We start from the raw sequence: 20199 nt of genomic DNA, 5'->3' as shown, positions 1-20199 counted from the left end.
GAATCTACCTCTCCATAAAACTGGCCTGAGGTGAGCTCTGAATATGGTTCACTATTCACTTGACCCAGAAAATCCCACAAAATCATGTAAACCAAGAGGTTCGAATCTTCATGTTCCTTTTAAGAACACCCCTGAAACTGCCCAGGCCATCAAGGGTATGTGTATCTGAAAAGCCTCCAAGTCTCTCAAAGATGTCACTTTGCAGAAGCAATGCATGCATGCTGTTCTGTCACTATAATGGCTCAGCTTTTAGCAGCAGAGCAGCGGCTCAGCCTACCAGTGCTGAAAGCTCCCCGCTTAAAGTAGAACATGAATGCGGTGGCTGGGCGTGGGTCGAAATGACAAACAGGGACTCTTCTACAAATGTGGAGGTTTATTTCAACAAAACGTGGAAAGAATACATTTGACTGATGCTCCTTGCTCATCAGGGTATGTGTCCATTGTATGCTCAACGAGACAAGTGAAGGCTGCTTTGTGAATGAAGTGAATATGGCGATCTCGGCTCAAGTAAGTCTTGTTCAATACATCATTTATACTCCTCCTAGCTCAGTAACCTTGCCTATATAATGGGCTGGGGGATATCAGATTGCTCACATTCTATGGCTCTTCCTGACTTCTCTGCATGAAAAATTCCTGTCTGGGGTAAGACCTACAGTGAGGTGCTCTGGGGATGGGGGAGTAGGCATCACAGACTTTTAGAGAGGAACCATATTCACTTACTGAATAATAATTTGGTGAACAGGTATTGGTAACACGAATATAACCCACCCTGCCTCTGAAGAAAAGCCAGGGCAAGCACAGGCCAGCTGGGGTGTGCAGGGGGTTTGTACCACCTACAGGTAGATTTTACTAATTGCAGAAAAGTATAATCTGGTCCAAGATGAATCCAGTTTTTACTTAAGCGGATACCAGCCACAGTGGATGCTTCTATCTGGACCGAACATTGTTCCTCACCTTCTTCTGCCCTCTTTGATGATGCTCAACACCTGCACCTTGCATCAGGGCAGCCTGGCTGAAGCTCCGAGTTCCAGAGGGCAGTCAGTAATGTATCCAGCTACACAGTGCCCATGTGCACAAGCAGTTCCTGAAGAAGGGGGCTCTTTCTTGTGCGTGTACTGTAGGGTTAAGGCTCAAAACTGTAGCTTGTATGAAAGTATTCATACCACCACTTCCAAAACATCTTAGTGATTTATTTCCTCCTTGGTCATCAGTGACAAATGCAATTAGCTGCACTGTAAGAACTGCATGCTACACCAGCCCTGATCACCTGCCACTCTTGCTTTAGGAACACCAACGGGGGAATCAATAAACTCTTTCTTTGAATAAACAGGTTGTTGAAAATAAACTCTACCATTGGTGAGGAGGCCCCTGCCGCTGGCCAGGGAGGGACCGGTGAGCCTGGAAGACAGCAGCACCATGACGGAGTTGTAGGTAATCTTAAGGTCATGTGGATTCCGTGTTCCCTGGAAGCCTGCTCACACCGGGGAAGGCCAGTTCCTGGTGCTCAGAACAGAGATGTCACCAGGGTTCCTTTCAGCAGCTGTGGGGAGACTGGCTACACCTGCTACTTGTGGACATTCCAGGGAGAGACAAGACCCAAAGGAAGTAGGAACGTCCGCTGCTGGGAGAGTTGCCCTGGAAAAAGAGCTGAGTGACTCTGTAGGCACTATTAACCTTTTATAACTATCAAAGCTCCAGGCTTAATAGTAATAACCTTACAAGTCCTAAAATGAGAGACTATCCAGCCCATTCTCCCTGTGGCATGAGTAACTAACTTTCCAGTAGTGACAGAAAGGTCACTCCCCCAGCTCTTCTTCTGCCGGCTCCGGCTCTCGCGCTGTCTGTGCAGCTCCCAGCAGGTGCAGCAGAGAACTAAGCAGTGACAGGCAAAGTAGTGGTAGGTCAACTGTCCTTCTGTTTGTTCTAAGAGAATCAAACCCACAGTTGAGGTCCCTAAATCAACAGCAGTGACTTGGTCTACCTTTTTTTCTCTGCTTCTTGGATCGTGGTTTTGCCCTCATCTTCGAGTTCCTATGGAGCTTGCAGATTTCATACTCCATGAAGGATAAATAGGTACCTTGGTGTGATTAAGTTGGGAACTATTCTTCTCCTGTACCTAGTGTGTACCAGGCTGAATGTGGGGGTAAAAAAAACCGTGGACTCGAGGCTTCCTCCTCACTCCAGCCCTCCTCTGCTGCCCGTGGCTGCAGGCTCATGGGGCCAGGGGTGAGGAAGGGCTGCTGAGTACCTCCCTGGGCTGGGACCAAGTAGCTGTATGGACAGAAGCAGCAGCCCTGCTTTGTGTAGTGAGACCTCATGGTACATGCTTGTACCCTTCATTGCCTTCTCGGGTCCTTGCAGGGAGAAAGAGCTGCAGTCACAGACAGGGTAATAAATACTGAACGGGATGGGTGTGACCAGTGGGGACTTTGTGACCCTATGTCCCAATATGTCATGCATAACCTGAAAACGTTCAAGGGGAAGCAAAATGCCACTTTGATTCCAGTGCTGGGTCTCCTGTGCCTTCTCATCAGAGTGGTTTCAGGCATAAGAGGCAGCTCTAGCCCTTTTCTCCAGAGGCAGGGCAGGGATGGGCAGGAAGCTCTTTCTATGTTGAAGGGGAGTCCATCGTGGAGAGGATCCGTACGACTTCTGCTCGCTGAGTGGGTGAGATGTGCTGGGTCATATGGACGATGGAATCCATGGCAACCTCGGGATTGGCCTGTACCAAGCTAGAGAGGAAGATTTGGGATGGTAAAGAAAAGAGAGGCAACAGTGTCTGGATTAGGGTGGCTTAAGAACTGCCCAATAATCTAACAGAATCCACTGCAGACACTTCAGTCACCACCTTACCTGATTTGTTTTCCTACATGAAAAAAGTCCCCAGCAGCAAGGCAGGTACAAGATGGACTGGACCCATTTTGAAATGTCAGGAAGTAAGGAATTACATAAACAAACAATGGGGGTACGTCACAAAAAAGTGGAACTGGCACAAAGATGCTTCCACTGGCTAAGTCTTGGACATTTTGGACATCGAAGTAAATATAATAATAAATTGCAAATTATTTAAAAAAAATAGAAACTCATGACTGGTGTAGACTAATGAATACATACATGACTAGGAGGAGAGAAGACTTTCTGCTTACAAGACAGCTGGAATGGGGACTGTGAAGGTTGTAGAGTTGGAAAGTTACCCTTTTGTAAACTTGTCTGGGATCAGACAAGAGTCACCAGGGATCCAGGGGGAAATCCTGGTAACAAGAGTATCTTCATGGTCTCGAAGTGTCTACCCACAGATTGCTTATTAGGTGCAAGGGGGGAAATCAGTAATTACATAGTGGAGAAACTGAGTAACATCCTGGCCAGGTGATTCTAATGTCAGGAGGGACAGATGGCATCAGGTGTCCAGATCTGGTACCCTGTGAAGGCCACTTCATGTATGTAATATTCCAGCGGAGAGTGTATAACCTGAATCTAATCATGAGAAAACACCAGACAAAATCAAAAGGAGCAACATCTTACAAATGGTGGAGGAGATAAGAGATTCTCTCGGTGTTAAATTTACTAAAATTGATCTTACTGTGGTTATGTAAGAGAATATCCACATTAGCAAATGCACACTTTTGTATCTGGGGTAAAGGGCCATGATGGGCCATGATCTATGTAACTTATCCTTAATAGGCATATAGGAAGGTGCGTGTGTGTGTGTGTTTGTGTGTGTGTGTATATATGTGTATATGTATATATATATGTGTGTGTATATGTATATATATATATGTGTATATGTATGTGTGTATATATATATATATATATATATATATATATATATATATGAGAGCAAGCACCCTCACAAATGATAAAGCAAATGGGATAAAATGCAAGTAACAGGTCCATCTGGGTACAGATTTGTTCTCTGCACTGACATTTAAAAATGTCCCCAGCAGTCTCCCCATCCATTCAATCGAGAAGACTGGACTCAAGAATATAGCTAACTCTTGGCTCAAGGAGGGGAGGAGGTAGTTCCCCAAGAAACTGCCATGAAATCAGCTTTTCTCACAAGATCTGCACTTGGAGCTAATAGTTGGGCACAATGAACTAAGCCCTCATCTAGCTGAGATTACTAAGTGCCCCTAGGGACCAGTAGCTGAGAAAGAATTGTATTTCAAGGCTCTATTTTTATCTGTGGGTCAACTATAGCAGTCTCAAACAGAAAGAAACCACAAAGATTGTAAGGCATCATTTCATGATTTGTCCTTAAATCTTTGCTCCTTCCAAAGAAGCGAGCCCAATTTCTCCTACATAACCCCCGCTGCCTGCCCTCCCACAGAGGGTCTCACCTGCGGATCTGCTTGAGGACATAGTCTCTGCTGATGTATTTGATGTTTTCCTCGATTACTGAGCGAACACCATCTTCCTCGGTCAGCTGTTTCTCCAGCCACTCCACTAGATCCTTGTTATTGTCCCAAACATAGGCCTGCAAAAAGACGACTCCTGGTCAAACACCTGGGGCCAGGCCAGGCTGGACACCCAGATTGTTCACTATCTGGAAAGTTCACTCCAAAAGCTTGTTCACCGCACAATAAGTTGTTCATGATTCTCCACTATTGCTGGCATTACAATAGTAAGAGGAAAGAGGTCTCAGGACAGGAGCTTTCCTCATTCTCCTTTTCCTTCTTTTGGTACAAGATGCATCTTTGAAGCATCCACATGGGCCCCTACAGATGTTAGTGCTCATACTGACTCAAGTCCTATCATTCTAGGTCTCCACCTATTCCACAAAGGCTGAATGAGACAAGGTAATTGCCTGATGGACTTGAGAGAAACAGTAAAAAGCCCAAATTGTTCAGTAAAGTGCTGACTGAGGGGCACCTGGATGGCTCAGTCAGTACAGCATGCAACTCTTGATCTTGCAGTCATGAGTTCAAGTCCCACATGGGCGTAGAGTTTACTTACAAAATAAAGTCAACATACGTTAAAAAAAAAAAAATGAAAGGTGTCTTTTCTGAGGAAGTAAGACACAATTCTTAAAATGTAAGTCTCTGGCCCCTGCCAGGGTGGCAGATGTGTTGCCTGGTTGTGGAAGTCTTTCAACAGGGCACGGAGGGGTACTGACGTGTGGGAAGTCTTGTTACTAGGGGAGAGCCACTAGGTCAGAAACCTACCCATTTTACTCTCTATGAGAGTATTCCAATGGGGCAAGGTATCTGTAACCCTGAAAGTCTAAACAAACCACCTTGTGCCTCCTTTTTTTCGAGATCATTTAGCTGAGTATTTCCTAGGTAGTTGACTACATAATAATTCAGGAGTGTGTTAGAAACCTAATAGCCTTCTCCTTGCTCTCCTCTCCTCTCCTCTCATTTTCTTTACAAATCATTTAGGAATCGTTTTGTTAATGGTTTCCGGAAAACCAAGTACCACCATTAGGGCTCATTCATATTTATGTCATTTTGTTTGGGTAATTAAACACAAAGCTCGTCATTTAAAGGTGCGCTATCCTTCTCTGTTATCACTAACGAAGTCAAAGCCAGAATGACAATGAGTTTGGCGCTGTAATTTAATAGGTGGGTGCATCAGGGACTCTCAGAGGCTTTGAGGCTTGAGATGGGCTCAGGAAACCTTGTATACAAGCAAAGGTGCAGGAGCCATGGTTGGAACTTCAGGACCTGTGAGGCACAGAGGGAACGTCTTCTTCACACCCTTCGAGGGCAGCACGCAGTCAGAAACTGAGCACTGTGTGGTTTCCTAACATTTTATTTCATGCCTTCTAAAGTAATGGTTCCTTGCAGACTCTCACCTCCTCATTTCTAACTTAGCTGGTGAGTTAGCTGTGACTGATTATTTATTATGTCATGTAATTGACTTCCACGTTTCTAAAAATTCTTAAGGAGTTCTTCACAGTTGAAGGATTAAGGAGGCCAGGATTAAGGGTCAGCAGTGCACCTTTTCTGGTCCTTTTGTGCAGTTCTTTTTCTGGCGCCCAAGGTGCCTGTCTCTGTTTGAATCACGGCTACAAAGATCAGCTCTCTTAGGGTGGGATGGCCACGCCAGTGTAAGCCTGAGTGAGTCTTCCCACTTCTTTGTGCCTCCGTCAGGACTCTGCCATCTCTGAGGCAAATGACAGGGAAGTGTCTTGTTCTGAAGGAAGGGAGGTGCTGTGTCACTCTCTACTGACAAAGGGGGTGGGTGGTGAGGTTTCCCCCACAATGCAGTGGTCTTCACTCTGGCGTCCCAGCACCTGTGCACCCTACATGTGGACTGGATACACTGGGATACTCTTAGCTGCTGCCACCCAAACTTGGGACATTTCCATCTCTATCATCAGTAATTTAGACTTCTCCAGGGTTTGAGGACTTATGCGCTTGCCCTTACTTATGCAGATTTGGCGGGGGAGGGGTGGTGGTGGTGGTGTAAGAAATAAAACAATGAATGCTTCTTGGGTTTCAGAATGAAAAAAAAGAAAAAGAAAAAAAAAAAAACTAGATTTACCCAAGAATCCCAAAGCCTTTAGTTTAGGAGAATATTTAATACTCTTATTAATCATTTTTAATCCGTTTGCTTTTAATTAAGAAACAGCATGATGCTTTCCTATCAACATATGCCAGGGAGCAGATTAATTGTGGCTTAAGATAACTCTCCTTGATTGGTGTAATGTATTAGCTAACGAGATGCCTGCTTCTAACGATGCTCAGACACTATGCTGGAAAGCCAGCTACCCTCTAGAGAAAACTCTTCTGCCTTCCCCTCCTGCAGCCACAGAATATGCTAGGTGTTTAAATTAAACATTAAAAAAGTTCCTAGACAGGATTAAAGCAACACACTCCAAGTTTTGGAGTTGTTGCTCTAAAGTCTCCTCTTTGAAAATATGGTCCCCATGTATGAAAGATTTGCTGTTCACTCAAAATACAACTGGATGACAACCATCAAGCAGGACCTCAGTAAAGTTTAGGTCACAGCAGAGTACACAAAGGCGAAGGGTTGCAAATCTTGGTCAATAGCATTTTTAGTAAGAATAAAACTTACGTACCCACAGCACTACAGGTTTTTCGTAACAGACCTGGGAGGGTTTAATGTACTGTTTTGACCTAACTTCCTTCACCCAGGAAGAGCAAGGCTCTCTTCCCCTGGATTAGGGAGTCTACAGTCCCGTGTTTGCCTCCTAGAACAGAGCTGTAAGATTCATCGTTCCAGCCATACAGAAGGACGGGCCAACCCTATTCCCAGAAAGAAGGCAATTATCATTTCCCTCCTTAAAATTATGAAAATGTGACTGATTATTCTCACTATTCCAGTGTGGATTTTAAGCAAGTGTGAAATGCTGGGCTGCTAATCTCATGATAGGCTTGGGACCATAAGTCACTACCTGCCTCACACTCATCCCAATCACAACATTTCAGTACCAATAAAATATTGATAATTAAACATTACAATACTGGTCTTACAATAAATGTTGAGCAGATACTTTATCTCTCTCTGCATCAGTGGATAAGTATCTCAGGCAGGCACTACTCACAGCCTCACTAATTGTATGTAGTAATTAGTCTATCGTACAAAATCTAAATGACCTGTTTAGAAAGTTTCATTTCTAAGTATTGGATAGCTGTTAAGCCCTCCTTATTCAATATACAGGAGGACTAGAGAGCGACCAGGGCACAGTCTGATGGATGTGAGTCCTGATTACCATGCCCTGTAGATAACTCACCTTGTGAGCTGCCTGGAGACATTGCTGGCAATGTGATTTTTTCTGAGGCTTTGGAGTAAAAGAGCAAACAGCCATGTGGGCTGGGGTGGCCTGTGGACCCTGTCTCCTCAGAGGTACTCCAATCTCAGCCCCAGACCCACAGAGGGCCAAACAATGTTTTCCAGGTTCTGCCTTCCCTCCTCCTTCCCCGGCCCTAAATCGAAAGTTTTGTCCAGGGGTAGCATGAGGTCAGCCTTTGGGGAAAGTGGGAATCAAACAACCTTGTTAACGGTGCTTTTTCCTCAGTCATCCTTGCAAGGGCCTCCAATGACCGACCATCTCATTTGGAAATCCAGAGTAAGAGTGTATGGGTAGCTACCTGGACAGTAACAATGTGCTATGGCATCCTAGATCGTGGATTAAGTTACAGCAAACCAAATCAAAGAACATGGGGTGCCTGGGTGGCTCAGTCGGTTGAGCATCTGACTTTGGCTCAGATCATGATCTCACAGCCAGTGAGTTGGAGCCCCGCATTGAGATTTGTGCTGACAGCTCGGATCCTGGAGCCTGCTTCGGATTCTGTGTCTCCCTCTCTCTCTGCCCTTAACCCACTCGCATTCTGTCTCTGTCTCTCTCAAAAATAAACATTACAAAAATCTTTTTTAAAACAAAGAACATTTACTGAGAATCTACCATGCTCATGGCTCCTGCCAAGATCATTAAGTTATACATCTAACTCTTAGCTGACATTATGATGTTTTACCTTCTGGCATGCTGTGTGGAGAAGGGGAGCAGACTGGCACATTCTGAGTGTCTACTGAGTGCCAGACATTGTGCCCCATACCTTACTTATCATGTCATTTCAAACTCACTGAACCCTGTGAAAGAAGCATCATCTCTGTGTTACACATGAAGAGATGGAAACTTAAATCAATAATACGTCTGAGCCAGCAAATGGCAAGGCTGGGATGCAAAAAGTTTGTGAGATTCCCAATACCACTTCTCGTTGCCCCAGGCGGAGTTCTAACCCTTTTGGGGCTGGGGAAAAAAATTAGTCTGTTTGAAAAACCACATGCCTCAAACTGTGGATCTAAGAATCAAGAGAGAAAGCCTACCCGTGATACAAGCACGCACTGTGTTCTTATGACCCAACTTAAACCCAAGTTCTTGTTCCTGTTTTCAGGCAACTGCAGCCATGCTTTTCTCCTCTCTGCAGTGAAACTCTGAACCACAAACCGTACTATTTCCTACAACAGGACTATCCCAGTGGATTCAAACAAAATCCTGTAACTCACAGTAACAGATTCCTCTATGGGAAACAAAAGAATTGCACTGCTAAGTTACATAACATCACAGTGTCTTCAAATTTTCTGTCCCCAGATCTCTTTCTTCAGGATTAAGATAAAAACAAAACAAAACAAAACAAAAACAAAAAAATAAATTCTCTGAGACAAAAGAACACACACATGGCTAGCAGATGCCTATCACTAAATGTCTTTCCCTACCAGTAACCACAATGAGGATCAGAGGGTCACTTCCTGGTGCAAAGCCAAGGTCTAGACTCAGGCAGTGTTTGCACCTGAGACACAGTGCACGCTATCTATCACTGTTTGAAGAACCAAAAAAAGAGTGGGGGGAGGTTGGCAACATTTTTAAGGTTTTAAGCCATTGCCAAACACGGAGCAGATTCTATGAAGGCAGCACAGACGGCTTCTGAACACTGCAACACTTTCTTCTCTCAAGGGCGCTACAGATTTTATCACCCACCCCACACTAAACTAGGTCCTGCTGAGCCTGCAGAATACGGAAGGAGGTTTCAAAGCCACATCATAGCATCATTGCCCTTCCTTTCTTCTCCTCAGCTGTCCTCCTGGACTAAAGAGCTCAAGGGAATGCTGTCTTTTGTAGACGGGAGGGAGGAACCAGCCTTAGTCCTTGGGTAGAGTTGGTTCCCAGTGTCTCAGGCAGCCTCCTCCTGACCTATTGGGCTGGGGTGGTCTCCCACACTTGATTTCCAGCATGGAGTCTGTGTACATACAGCCAACAGTTCTCTCCATATCTACAAGATGGCAATGACCTATTTCTCCAGACACACTGTTCCCTGGATACAGGATGCTAAGGAACAATGGAAGGGCCTATCCACTCCATGCTCGGAGGGAAGCTATTCCTTCTCCTCATCCCTGTGCTTACTGAAGCCCTGCACGTCCATTACTGACTAATGTGGTAGGAAGGCAGTGCGGGCCTCTCCTGGCCACACACACACACACTCCATTTACCTAGCCGGCCACTCTTAACTCGAGAACAACCTCTTATTTTACACTTGCGTGACTTTCAATGCCAACTTCCACTAGAAGCTGCCAGTAGCCACTGACAAAATTGTCTCACTCAATTATGATGCCACAAACTGACCTTAACCTGAACCAGACGTCGCATAAGGCTGTGCTCACCCACTGCACATCTGAAATATTTATCTAAAGAAGCTTTTCAGTCGTAAAGAAATGGGTAGGCTTAACACAGAGGTGAATCTTAGAAGCACCCAGATTCACGGGGTTTAACAATGACGACAAATCTTGGAGTTCCTTCCTGAGAACAGTCAGCAGGGACATCAGCCAACACTTTGAGGGAAGAGGCTGACGGGCCTGCCCTCCCTCAGTACTCTAACCTAATAGGCACCAAATATTTTGATCAAAACAGCTATCAGGAAAAGACATTCTCAGCATACACCACCAATATTCTGATAAAATTTATATATGATGCGTATGATTTACTTTTAACCCATATAATAACTACTAAGAACAGTTAGTTTCTTTTTCTTAGTAAAAGGACATGGAGAAATAAAAGTTCCAACTCTTTCTTCCCATCCTCCCACAGACTGTCCTGTGCAGCCCATAATTCCAGGGGCAAATGCTAGTGCCTGGTCACCCTGGTCTCAGACCTCTCCCCCCAGCGGGGTCACTGGTCCAAGGCATGTGTCCTCTCCACCAGATCAACCCAAGAAGATGAGGGATTCATGGTTCCTTGCAGTCAGAGTGGACATTTCCTTCCAGCTCAGATGTGAAACCAGAAGATCTTTAGCTAAAGCCCTAGCATCTCCTGCCTAAATAACCATCACCTTCAATTAGGCTTCTTGCTCCCGACCCCTTTCAATTCTACCTTCCACACAGCCTCCTGAGTGGTCTTCCTATAATACAAATCAGAGTATGTCACTCTACTGCGTTAACTACCTCAGTGGCTTCCCATAGACCTCAGTCCAGACCCTTAACACAGCTTCCACGGCCCTGCAGATTCTGATCTGAGCCATCCTGAAATATCTACAGTGCCTCGGATGTGTGATAACTCTTGCTATCAGCCCTTGAAACGTGCCACTCCTTCTTCCTGGAACATTCCTCCTACCTTCCCCTGATCCCCTGATGTCCCCAACCTAACCCCACCCTTTTCTTCTGGCTCATGCCTACTTTGTTTTCAGGATGGCTGAGACACCACTTCTATAAGTTCTAGACTCTCCTCCTCCTTCCCAGAGTGGCTCAGGTGTCCTTCTCTGTGCTCCATGATGTGCTGGGTCTGCTGTGGTTAATATCGGCCACATTGTTGTACATGACCTCTCAGCTAATCCATCTCCCCCTTGAGATGGTAAGCTCTGTGTGGATGGGAACAGTATCTGCCTCTTTCTTTTAGGGCCTAATGCAGTGTCTGGTATATAGTAAAGTACGCAAAAAGGTTTGCTGAATGATACAGTGAGCAACAAAAAATGTCCGATGACCTCTTCTAACAACCCATCATGACATGTTACGGTATGGGGAGGAAATAGGGCTTAGGTCTCTATGTTTCCCTTCCATTTCTGCCTTCAGAGGCCTGGGGATCCTCAGGTGGGGGTGAGGAGCACAGCACCAAGGCTCCTCCTAGGGCACCCACCTACCTTCACGGTTCCTTCCACTTCTACAAACCAGCGCCTTAACATGGCCTGGATCTGACCGTCAGTGAGCTCTGGGTTGGCATTGTGGATTTTCTTTTTGACCAGGTCCTCCAGCAGGAGACGCCTCAGCCGCCAGTAGAAGAAGGTACGGGATGTTTTCCAATCCAGGATGTCCTACATACAGACAAGAATAAGCTTAGTCACCTCAGCCCTAATCCCTGCTCAGTGCCCAGTCCACAGGGAACTCCACAGGCACAAAAACTTATCCTCTAGGAAGCCCTTCAGAGACTTAAGAGCAGGCCGTGACTTTCAGCACCTGCAGCTATCTCCCCAGTTTAGAGTTGCAGTGCCCTCTCCAGAGCACTGTGCACAGCAATGGGCCTCGTTAATGCTAACCCCACACATGGCTGAGATGTTCTAGGGAGGAGGCTATGACTTTCCAGATAAACAGGACAGTGTGGAATTGGTTTGCAGCAGAATGGCTCAAGCAACATGTACACAGATTACATGTGAATTTGCTGCTGCTGGAACCCTGACACTGGTGTAATCCACAGTGTGGGCAGCTGCCCCCAGTGAAAGCACATGAGACTCAGTTTCCCACCAGCAAAATGGAGTAGTTTGCCTCCCAAGGTGTCCAAGGGAAGGTAAATCATAAAATTGTTTTGGGGATGATAATGGATATACAAAAAAAGGAAAAAGTCTCTCCAAAAAAACCTGAAAACGATTTGATCTGCACAAGCTGTTTTAATCCATCCCCACTTGTGAGCCGATGAGCATGAGACATACACTCGCTTGCTCTCAGGTCTTTGACAAGTCAGGAGAAGTGGCAACCACTGTACTTACGTTAATAACACCCTTCTCCTGCATCCGGCCTGGTGTGTCGTGCAAGTCAGCAAACTGCACGGCTACCTGATGGTAAATGGGAATTAGGAATTCCTCCCGCTCCTTCAACTTGTTCTCCAGCTCCTTCCGCTCAGCTGCGCTTAGCTCTGGGGTGCCTGCAATTAAATAAACCTGCCCGTCACACTCTGTGGTGACCAGGAATCTCTCTGCACAAAAGCAGCCACAGTCATGGGAAGCTCAAAAACACCCCCCTCCCTCTGTGCCCTGGCTCTCCATTGTCTTCACCACCTCTTTGCTGACTAACAGGACTCTGAGATGCCAGACCAGTCCTTATCTTGCCATGGGGAGCCCACATGTCTTCCTTTCCCTGTGGAGGTCACAACTATAAAAGCAACCATGGGAGTCCCTCTCCCCAAGTCTTTCCCTGAGCAGGTGCAAACAACCACCTGGGGGCCTGTGTCTCTCATCGTCTCACTGACAGCCAGGCCCCTCCTTCCCCATGCAAGACACCATGCCCATGCCTGGCTGACCAGCATTAGAGTAGCTGGACTATTCTCAGTGTGGGACACGGTAGGGGAGCAACCCCTATGCCTTCAGGCCCAGATCAGCAGCCTCTTCTCCCAGGTCCACACAAGTCACCCGCCAAAGGATTCCTAAAATTGCAAGCTGCTGTTACTCCATAGCTTCTAGTCTGAAATTAGTAGAATCCACCCTAATTAGAGCCACATCCGTGTGTCTTATGCTAGCTCAGTAGATTAGATTAGCTTGCTTCCTAGTCTGCTGCTGGGCTGCTACTGCCAGAACCAACCCCTGACCAGAGTGACAAAGACATTCAAGTTCTTGGGCTAAAAGTGAAGGAACAGGGAAAAAAGAGAAATGCACTCCACAAATCCCATTTGGATCACTGAGCTCATAAGCACACAGGATCCTCAATCGACAGATTCCTATAAGGAATCTGGAATTCCTTATGACAGGGAGGATGCTCCCGCCCCCCTCCAATCACTGGTGTCCCAGAAGAGGTACGACTATGTTGTGCTTTTCTTCCTAATTACTCTCAGAATGGGCCTTGCAATCAATACTGAAAATATAGCTGCCTGCCTAGTAAAGAGGAGTAAGTCTACCTGAAGGAGCAATAGGTAACAGCCCCTGGTGTTGGGGACAACCTGAAGTGCTTTGTCACCAAAGCTGACAAATAAATACATGACCACATGTGACGGGTTGCAGAAGAGAAAGTTCTATTTCAAGCATGTCTGTCTGGGAACAGGCCTTGCTTTTTATGCCACTATGAATCATATGCCATAAACAGCCTTGGGCTGCTGAGTGAGCCGTAAGTACTATACATAAACACATGTTAATAGAACAGGGATGTAGCTATAGTACCTAGTTTCATTTTTATGAGATTTTTAGATGCCCACCTCCACCTCTTTTTTTTTTTTTTTTTTAAAGCCCATCACTACTTGAAAACCATGAGGAAGAGAGCTGAAGTCTATCTCTTCTTGGGCTCTCACACAGAGGGGAATCACTGACCTATCACAATCGGGCCCTAACACTTCAGCAGCCTTCTTTCTGCACCAGGCAGAGAGCAGGACTGTGGGATGAGACGAAGGCCCATCCATTCTAGGGTGGATCTGCCTAGACAGTCCATGGGAGGAGAGCCAACTGGTTTCTTCTGAGATGAGACTGTCTCAGTAGTAACATTGATGACGGTAATTTTGACAGGGAAGCAAACATTTTTCTTCTCTAGTATGAGGAACCAAGACTCCTTGGAGGAATGGTTGATTCTAGGGATGGGGCAGGAAAAACGTAAGATGAGCCTGGAACATGCTGTCACAAAAATCAAGGAAGCACTCAAGAAATGATGGAGACTTGTTAAAAGGTCATAGGAGCCAGTTTGAAGGTGTTCCCACTGGCCAAATCTGGGGCAGTCTGAGCACCAAATTTATCATAAACAACATGATGATGTTAGTTATCAGAATATTTATAGAATGAAATCAAAGTCTGTGAGTGCATCCTGATATAAATAATTAGATGGGGGGGGGGGGGGAGAGAAGGGAAAGTTCTCCTCTCCTCCAACAGAATAATAATTAATGGACACAGAAGGAATGATGGAATTAGAAAAATCACCATCTTGCTGCCATCACAACAATCGATTCTGCCAAGAATTATCAATGGATACTAAAACTAGTGGGTGAGGGTTTGATAAGGAACAGGATATTTACATAGCCTCAAAGTATCTCTCCACAAATTACTATTAGTGAAAACCTTAAACTAAGTAGTCAAAATTACCATCACCAAGAATTGGACAAAATGACACATGCCTCCTAAGAAGATGTTCTGAGAAGATCATAAATAACACTTCTGCAATATTCTTGCCAAAAATGTATTATCTGAATTTAATCATAGGGAAAGGTAAGACAAACCCAGATTGAGGAACATGCTATAAAAAAGTGGCCTGGGGGGCCTGGCTGGCTTGATCAGTGGAGGTGACTCTTGATCTCAGGGTTTGTGAGTTTGAGCCTTTCCAGTTATGTGTGGAGATTACTTAAAAAACAAAACAACCCCTCCCACCCCCAACGCAAGCCTATAGTCTTCAAAAAATTCAAGATGGTGAAAGGTAAAACCAAAGAACTATTCAAGATTAAAACAGACTATGAGCGCCTGGGTAGCTCAGTTGGTTGGGCATCCAGCTTTTGATTTTAGCTCAGGTCATGATCTCAGGGTTGTGAGACAGAGCCTCACCTCAGGCTCTGTGCTGGGCATGGAGCCTGCTCGGGATATTCTCTCTCTCTCTCTCTCTCTCTCTCTCTTTCTGCCATCCCCCCCCCCCACCCACTCTCTCTCTCTCTCAAATACATACATACACATATACATACATACAATAAAACAGACTAAATGCTTGAAAACAGATTACAGTGTGTGGCCTAGGGTTAGATCTCTGATCTAAACAACAACAAAGTCTGTAAAAGACATTATTGGGACAATTGGTTAACTCTTGATATGAATCATGAATCAGATAGTAGTACTGTATCAATGTTATAGTTCCTGATGTAGATAAATGTCTTGGGTTATATAAGAGAAAGTCTGTGTTCTTAGGAACACACAGTAAATATTTATGGATAAAGGAGCATGATATCTACAGCTTACTGTCAAATGGTTCACAGAAAGTGTGTGTATGTGTGTGTGTGTGTGTGTGTGTAGAGGGTGGGCAAGCAAGTACATGAGCACATAGAAATGATAAAGCAAATGGGACAAGATGTTAACAAGGAGAATCTGAGAAAAAGGCATCAGAAGTCCTTTGTACTATTCTAGTAACTTTTCTGTAAAATTTATCAAATGGAAAATTAAAATATAAGCCAAGCTAAAAAAATTGTTTTTCTTGGCTCCCCAATGCCTAAAATCAGAAATCAAAGTTAATATTTACAGGGCATTGGGCACTATTCTAAGTGCTTTGTATCTATTAACTCACTTAACCCTTACAACCACCTTAAAGTTGGTATTCTTACTATCCTCATCTTACAGGTGAGCAAACTGAGGCACTGAGAGTTTATATAACTCACCAAGGTCTCAAAACTAGGAAGGGGCAGAGCCAGGTCTCAGGTGCAGCAGTGTGGCCCCCAAGATTTGGGGCACTATGTTACCTTGTCTCTTCTTGTTTACTTGGGGCAGAGGACAAGTAAGTGCATCAGTAGCAGAATCTCTTTAATTTCAGAAAAGGCTAAACAAAGATGGCAGGCTCCTGGCTGATAAAGATGAAGTTCCATTCCATAGCTGAGACCAAGACAATTTCTTCAATAATTTCTGCTCTGCAGATCTAAAACGGTTTCCTGGGCAGGCCTAAGATTTTTTTAAAAAACTTTATCGTAATATTTTTCATAAACATTGATCATAAAATTTACCATGTTACATTTCAAACATCTGTTTATGAGATTACCTCCTGAATCAGGCATGTTTGTTGAACCATTTCTTTATACCCCAAGGCGTCCACAGCATTACTAAATATCCATCCTCCAACTTTCTTTACATTCTACTCACCCACATTCACGTTGATATGAACACAGTGTTATGTGGATTTGGTTGCGCAATTTTAGAACACCCAAAGTAAAGTTTTTATATGAGCCCAGACCTGGTTCCTTGGTTGCCAGGGTGAAATAGAAATGTTTACTTCACTCTACGAGTAAGCAGTGGTCTGTACATCATCTAAGAAATTGCTGACTCTAGACTTGTTCATTACAGTGATCCAAGAACTTGTCCTTTTGATACTGTTGGGTAGTGTTTAAAAGTTCATGTAGATGGCTTCTGGGACATGGGAGCTGAAAGGCACTAAGCCTTTCTATTTCGAACGCCACCTTCCCTGTTTTCTACTCTTCAGTCTAAACCTGCCCATGACTTATAAATTATGCACACTTCTCACTAAGGGCAAGTGCTTGGCATCCTCTGTGAGTCACTTGACTGTATACTTTACTCCTTAATCAAACGTAAGTCTAGCTTGGGGGAGCAAGTCATTTACTCTTGTGCTATAGAGATAGTTCAGGCACAGTGATTCAAGTGTACTGGTTGTACAGGGGGACTACAGTTGTACAATACTTCTGTACTGGATGGCAAATAGTCACAGTCCCAAGCACCCTCAGCATCTACTTCCCTCTCCTGGGAACTGGGGCCACTTATGCTCCAACGCCAGGGTCCCTGAAACCTTCTGGCAGCCCTAAGATTTAAGGGTAGCTCCTTGCGTTATTGTGAGATCAAGAACTAACATAACAGCAGGTAAAATCACAGCCCTGCTGGGGAGGTGTGGGTGGGGTAACGGATGGTAGGACTGTGGATATGGAATGAATGAGAAGTCCTAGACCCTCAGAACATCCTCCATCTGGCTAAACAACCAACACTGTGTTTCTATATGTGTACATCTGTACATGTACATATATGTGCATGTCTGTACCACATACATACATTTACTGCGCAGTTACTATGTGCCAGGCACCACACTTAATGCTTTCAGGATCACATAGCTCATAAGTCACCATGCACAATTCAGACCTAGGTCTGGTCAGCTGTTAACACTGCTGCCAAGCGGCAGGCCTTAATGTCGCTGAGTGCTTTCCAAGTTGCTTCATATACATCATCTCTAATCCTTAAAACAACCCAACCTTATAGACAGGGCATCTATTTTACAAATGAGAAAACCAAAGCTCTGAAATGTAAAGGTATTTGTCCAGTGGTATCTAGCTCTTAAGTAGCAAAGTCAGGATTTACACACGGGTCTGGCTACCTTCAAAGCTTGTGTTCTTCCACATGAAATGATACCAATGGCGACAGAATTGCAATTAGCTGAAGAGTTTGTTTCACTGTGTTAGAAAAGTGTTAAGAGCACACAGCTCAGCACTGGGTACAGAGGCAGAGGACTTCCAGGCTTGGAGCACAGCATTCTGGAAACAAGGCCTTGGCTTTACCAAGCTGGAGGGACAGAGAAGGCTGGCTCCTGAACTAACAAAGGTCTTGTCTACCCAGTCAAGCTATTCTAGAGCTTTAAAAGAATAATGAAATAAACACCTGCAATGCTCTGGCCCTCCTGAGACTAGGAAGATCACAGAACATTCCCCCAAAGGTTGCCTTGTTTGATTCCTTTAGTAATGCCTCTGATTGCAGTTCAAGACCTACCTCAAAAAAGCATCAAAGCAAGGAAAAGACAGAAGTAGAGGATGTATGTACTTTAAAATGCACATGAGAAAGTCAAGGACTTGTGTGCCTCAAGTGGGGGTGGGGGTGGGGGGGAGAAAAGGTTTGCTACATTTTATTTTCTAAAAATAAAAGGCTGCTTTTAAGCTAGTTAGACCCTTGTGTAGCACATGGAGGGCCCCTCTCTCCTTGTACGGCAAAGCAGCCAGCCCTAGTAATGATTTAGGGGAGATTAACAAATATGTCAATGTCTATTTTCTGCTTAATTTAAAAGCGGCGTCTATAAAGATTTTTGACTTCTGAACCCTGTTCTCCTGAAAGAAAGAAGGTAAGAATGAGGAGGGGGATAAAGAGTGATTATCCTATCATTGATCGTTTGTCAGGAGCATTTCTTATTCACTGGACTATTGTAAAAAGCTAAGCTCTCGATCAATCCTGTAAGCTCCCTGTACAATTAAATATCTTGGAATGGTTTTCTTTCTTTTCTAGCCAGATTGCAGGGCCTCAGGGTTTTTAGGAAAGCAAGTCGTTGTGTGCGTGTGTGAGTGTGTTTAAGAATATGCTACAGGGAGGAAAGTCATTCTTTTCTAGAATCCTACTTTAGGGAAAGGCTGAAACGGGAGAAGAAAGGTAGGTTACTCTCGTCTCTTTCTTCCCAAAATAAAAAGTCCCCATGAAATCCTAAAAATCCACCATAAGGTTGGATAACTATAAGAGTTAAAAAATATTTCAATGTAAAGAACTAAATACAGAAGAGTACTACTAGTCTGTACTATTCTGATCCAATAAGAAGAGTTAACGCTACTGAGATGTTACTATGTGCTAGAATTGTTTAAGTACTTTTCATCTCATTTAATCCTTGCAAATACCCTGAAAGATGGCTACCTTACAGATGAAGAAATGGAGGCACAAAAAAGTGAAGTAACTTGCCCAAGGCTGCAAAGCTAGGAAACCATGGAGCTGGGATTCGGGCTTAGATAGTAGTCTGGCTTCAGAGCCCATGCTCTTTTTAAATTTAGTTTTTATTTTTAAAATTTCCCCCAAAGCAGGTGCACAGTTCCTGGAAGTATCGCAATACCAGATCGACGAGTGGGGTGGATGGAGCAAGCTTCTATTCCATCTCCTAATTCCAAAAATCCATTTAATATATTGTCCTCGGATAGAGGACATATCAGATATTAAACTGATAAGAACAGATACTATACTTGATCTTAGCCAAAAGGCTGAGAAGCGATATAGAGCCAATGCCCTTTAAATGAAACAAGTTAAATTGACCCACAAGTGCCCACAGGGCAGCAGCCTGTCAGGTGTTCCTGGGGCCAGGACATAATGAAAAGCCACATCTCTCCTCCATGGGGTCAAAGCTGAAGAGAAGCTTCTGAGGAGAGAGCTGATTTCTGCAGCAGGAGGTGTTTTTTTACCCAGCCATGACACTGAAGGAGGGCAGGAGGAGGTGAGCCTTACCCTATGGACGAGCAGATCACATCCTATGGTGTAGGATTTGGGGGGAGGGGTGAGACTTTCAAAGCTTAGAATGAAAATCAGACTGGTAGGCTGAAAATTCTCTGCTCAGCTAAAGGCACTAGGTGACCTTGCAGAAATCTCTTTTCTGTGCTCAGTTTCTCGTTTATGTAACAACAACCCTAAGCTGGCAAAAAAGGAAAATGTTTTATAAAAGAATGTGATATTAAAGTGTTTTTTTCATTTTTTAGTTATACTAAGAAGCTTTATGTAAATTTAAACCCAATTTCAACTTTTATGGGCCCTTCTTCCTCTCCTAAGAAAGCAATTTGCTTTGATTGGTTAAATACTTATGAAACTAAAGAAAAGGACTAGACCACCCTCCCTCACTCAGCTCCAGAATATCTCAGATATAAGAACACACACCCGTACCTCAACCTTGAGACTGAAAAATCAGCATAAAAAAGACTGGAATCTTATTAAGATTCAGAAGTACAAACATAAGTAGCTGTTTAAAAGATCTGTGTAATCACATTTTCAATGTTGAAAGAAATTTCTCTATAAAGATAGTAAGATAGGGTGGGGGGAAAAAAAAAAAACCTTGCAAAACTACTTCTGTATCCATCACAGG

General features: G+C 44.3%; 1 protein-coding gene and 1 non-coding gene across 22 annotated transcripts in view; both read right to left on the bottom strand.

The window, feature by feature from the left end:
- Positions 1–353: 353 nt before the first annotated feature.
- The window catches only part of ACACA (acetyl-CoA carboxylase alpha), a 285398-nt gene continuing 265552 nt past the window's right edge, over positions 354–20199 (bottom strand). For all 21 annotated transcript variants that reach the window (XM_086686727.1, XM_086686712.1, XM_086686716.1 and 18 more), the window contains 4 exons: positions 12435–12589; positions 11595–11765; positions 4338–4474; positions 354–2732 (listed from right to left, as the gene is read on the bottom strand). In XM_086686727.1, coding sequence (XP_086542853.1) covers positions 2609–2732; positions 4338–4474; positions 11595–11765; positions 12435–12589 — 587 coding nt within the window. In that variant the 3' untranslated portion in view covers positions 354–2608. The remainder of the gene's footprint in view (positions 2733–4337; positions 4475–11594; positions 11766–12434; positions 12590–20199) is intronic.
- LOC112855655 (U2 spliceosomal RNA) lies at positions 19152–19342 on the bottom strand. Its single transcript, XR_003223039.1, has one exon. It is a non-coding gene; the product is annotated as a U2 spliceosomal RNA (small nuclear RNA).

Source organism: Puma concolor, chromosome E1 (genome assembly GCF_028749965.1).
Source record: "Puma concolor isolate L17-30 chromosome E1, mPumCon1.1.hap2, whole genome shotgun sequence".
Classification (NCBI taxonomy): Eukaryota; Metazoa; Chordata; class Mammalia; order Carnivora; family Felidae; genus Puma; species Puma concolor.
This window is presented reverse-complemented; position numbering and strand designations above follow the sequence as displayed.